Raw genomic sequence first — 3,512 nt, 5'->3', positions numbered from 1 at the left:
TCTCTCTCTCTCTCTCTCTCTCTCTCTCTCTCTCTCTTTTACAGGCACACACATACACTTATGCACACACATACACAACCCTTCAATGGTCTAACCTCCAAAAACACCTTTTTCCTGCTATGGGAAATATCTCTGAATAATTCATCCCTCATCTCACCTTGAACAGTGTGCTTCTGAATAAAAGAGTGTTTTAAAGAGCCTCTCATAGATGCACGCCACAATACACAAACACACACACACACACACACACACACAGACAACCACATTCTGTCTTCCTCTATCACCCTCACGCACACACTCTCGCTGCCTCCTCCTGCTGACAAGCACTGCAGACAAACTAGCGGAGTGGAGGCAGATGAGTTGCTTTGGCAGCCTCAGAATAAGACCGACATAGATGGGTGAGGGCTTGTCACTATCAAACTGCCTCTGTTGAGACACGACATGCTGTCCACATGGCTCAGTCACAACAGCTTAGCGCGGAATACCTCCATATTCAATCTGCCACCATGAGAGGAATTGTCTCTTTCAGCTGAATCAAACTGCATGTCTAGGGGTAGCGTCACACAACAATGGAAGCTGGAGGAGGGGTATGGGGCTTTAATGATGTCCTTGACGCTTTACTTATATGATGTTGTTTGAGCCATAGCTTAGGTAGATCTGGGTTTATGCAAAGCATGTTTTTTCTTATTATGAGTGTTATGTGTTAGGAAAATCTTGGAACCATCTTGAATCAGAAATGCATCTTTTAGTATATGTTTAGTCAAAAAAAAAGAAATCGTCTTGTACGAACTGCAGCACAACCAATGTGAATAGAGTGGGGCACATCTATCATCTTAGAGCACCTAAAAACATTTGACATGTAAGACAGCAGCCTTAAAGTTAGTGATTGTTTTTCAGGTCTGCAATATAAAAAGTGCGTTACTAATGGCTAATTGATTACTAATGATGCTTCGAATTATTTTGCATTATTTATTATACAGCTTCAGGTGCTTCCAGCTTTCTCTTCTCTTATTTAGTGGTGTATAGTTGTTATAAATAAAGTATGTATTTATTTGAATCGGGAATCCAGATTGTTTCCCCTTGTGTCCAGTGTTTGTGCTAAGCTAAGCTAGCCGGCTGCTGGTTGTAGCTTCATATTTACAGTACAAACATCAGAGCGCTGTCAATCTTCTCATTTAACTCTTGATGAGAAAGGGAATCAAATAATCTTCTAAAATATCAGACTATTCCTTTAAGCAGAAACGTTTAATTCTTTCCTCCTACAGTGACAGAGGTAAATAGAAAGGTGCACTCAGTAGAGTGCAGATCTCTGCAAGGTGTGCAATGACCATTGCTGTATTGTATAATTGTAATAATACAACCCACAATTGGCTAACCCAACGTCTAGACACCAGGAGGCTATAAGAGGTCGTAAATCACACTTCAAACTCAAAAACAAGCGGTGATGTATGCAGGCAATCGTCTCAAAGTCGTTGTATAAGACATTTCATACAAATTTGTTGAGCTGTTCGCTGTTAGCTATTTAGACCATATATAAGTGAGCACACTGTCTTCCCCCACTGTGCCTCTGGGCGCAGAGCAGCGGCCGAGGGGTACTCAGCAGGGTGTTTACCGGTAGGCCCGTTAGCTGTTAGCTGATAGCTAAAGACACCGTCCAAAACACTAAAAGTGAGCGCACTCAGCTGTGTTATCACAAGCAGCCCCCTACCGGCCGGGGGGCCGGTTAAGAGTAGTGAGTGAGGAGCCAGCAGACAGTCAATGGCAGTATAAAACATGCAATAATAGGTGTTTTGAGAAAGTGTGGGTCACCGCAACCATGAGACGTCCTTGAGCATGCAGCCATAACTGGCCACCCAAAATATTATGCAGTTTGCTGGAGCACAATGCGAAATTAGCAGTGGACAGACACAGAGGAGCACGCACGCGACCAATTGCATGATCCTCCTGGCGGAGAAAAATAATAATAATCCATCTGTCTATTAAGTGCCATGTAATTTACCTCGTTCCTTGTCATCCTATTAGTCATTCTTTGGTGCTGGAAGTTAAATATATGTGCAAATGTGAAAACAGAGTTAGTCATATTAATATTTGAAATGTTTTCACCCCGCCCCCCACACTTCTTTTCCCATATCCCCCCACCCTCAGCATAACCTATGTCCCAGCCCATCAGGTGGATCAGTACCGTACCCGTCTGTGTTTACCCCCTCTGGACTCCATCGCAGCAGACAGCGCCTCATCCTCACCCACCCCGCCAACCCCTTCTCCGGAGCCTGCCTCGGCCCCGGCCAGGTCTCCTGGTCCGGTCAGAGCCACGGCTCCGACTGCGACTCCGGCTCCGTCCGCCATCAAACCTGTCGCCTCGGTCAACTTCAAAGCCGCAGCTCCAGATCCTGCAGCAGTCACAGCCACCGCTTCATCCAAAGCTCCATTCAAAGGCCCAGCCGCAGTCCCTACCATCACCCCGGCCCAAGACTCAAGGTAAGATCCAGAGGTCTCAGACGACTATTTATGGTCACCTAATCCCTACTCAGGGCCCCGGAGTGCAAGGTAAACCCGTCTCAGGGCTCCAGCTTTATTACATGTTGATATGTTTGCTGCAGAGAATTCAGACTATTAACTACATTCTATACAGCCTGTTGTGGGTTCTATGTCTTAACCTTTGGCTTTTGATTTCTATCGCAGCCAGGGTTTTTTTTTCACACATTTTCGTAACCCAGCAGCCTAATTGACACTAATGATCTGAGTTATTATCTGACACATTAATTAGCCGTATCCAACAATGTGTTTCCGTGTGCAGCCGGCTCAGCGGGAGAATCTTCCAGTCCGTATTTTTCCCGTCTCCATTCTCCTCTGTGGTGAAGGCAAAAATCCTCCTCTGAATGTTGAATCTCTGAGTTATATTTAGCCGTTCGCTTATGGATCTCCGTGCTGACTGTCAGCTAAAATGAATTGTTTCGCTTCTGTCTGTTGCCGCTTTCTCTCCGTTCTTGCCTCTGCCTTTCTCCCTCCTCGCTCTCTCCCATTTCTCTCCGCAGCCTTTTTTTTTTTCAGCCCCTCATCTCGCAATACGTCGTCTTCTTCTCTCTCTCTGCTACACTTCTGCCTCGACTCTTTGTGTCTACATCCGTCTCTCATCTCTGGTCTATTTTTCTCTTCACCTCATTTTCCCTCTCCTCCCCTGCCTTGTTACTATCCCCCTCTCCTGGCCGCTCTCTTTTTCAGCCCTGGTGGAACCATTTGTTCTGCCCTCTTCTGTAACTTAACTGGCTATAGGCTCCCGCTGCGCAGATAGCACCACTATCACTCACCTCCGTGGGCTTATTACAGCCCTCCACCGTTAAATATATTCATGAAAAATGCTCTCCTTCTCTACCTCCTTCTTTCACACACACACACACACACACACATATATATATATAGTGTGTATATATAGAGATAGTCATACACATTTATTTATTTATATACACACACACACACACACACACACACACACACACACACACACACACACA

At 45.3% G+C, this 3,512-nt stretch overlaps 1 protein-coding gene across 2 annotated transcripts in view; it reads left to right on the top strand.

The window, feature by feature from the left end:
* Positions 1-3,512, top strand: part of LOC116396928 (multiple PDZ domain protein) — a 38,307-nt gene that overhangs the window by 18,722 nt on the left and 16,073 nt on the right. For both annotated transcript variants that reach the window (XM_031871967.1, XM_031871966.1), the window contains exon 21: positions 2,146-2,478. In XM_031871967.1, the coding sequence (XP_031727827.1) occupies positions 2,146-2,478 (333 nt within the window). The remainder of the gene's footprint in view (positions 1-2,145; positions 2,479-3,512) is intronic.

The sequence above is a fragment of the Anarrhichthys ocellatus genome, unplaced genomic scaffold (genome assembly GCF_004355925.1).
Source record: "Anarrhichthys ocellatus isolate YVR2014 unplaced genomic scaffold, GSC_Weel_1.0 scaffold61, whole genome shotgun sequence".
Classification (NCBI taxonomy): domain Eukaryota; kingdom Metazoa; phylum Chordata; class Actinopteri; order Perciformes; family Anarhichadidae; genus Anarrhichthys; species Anarrhichthys ocellatus.
This window is presented reverse-complemented; position numbering and strand designations above follow the sequence as displayed.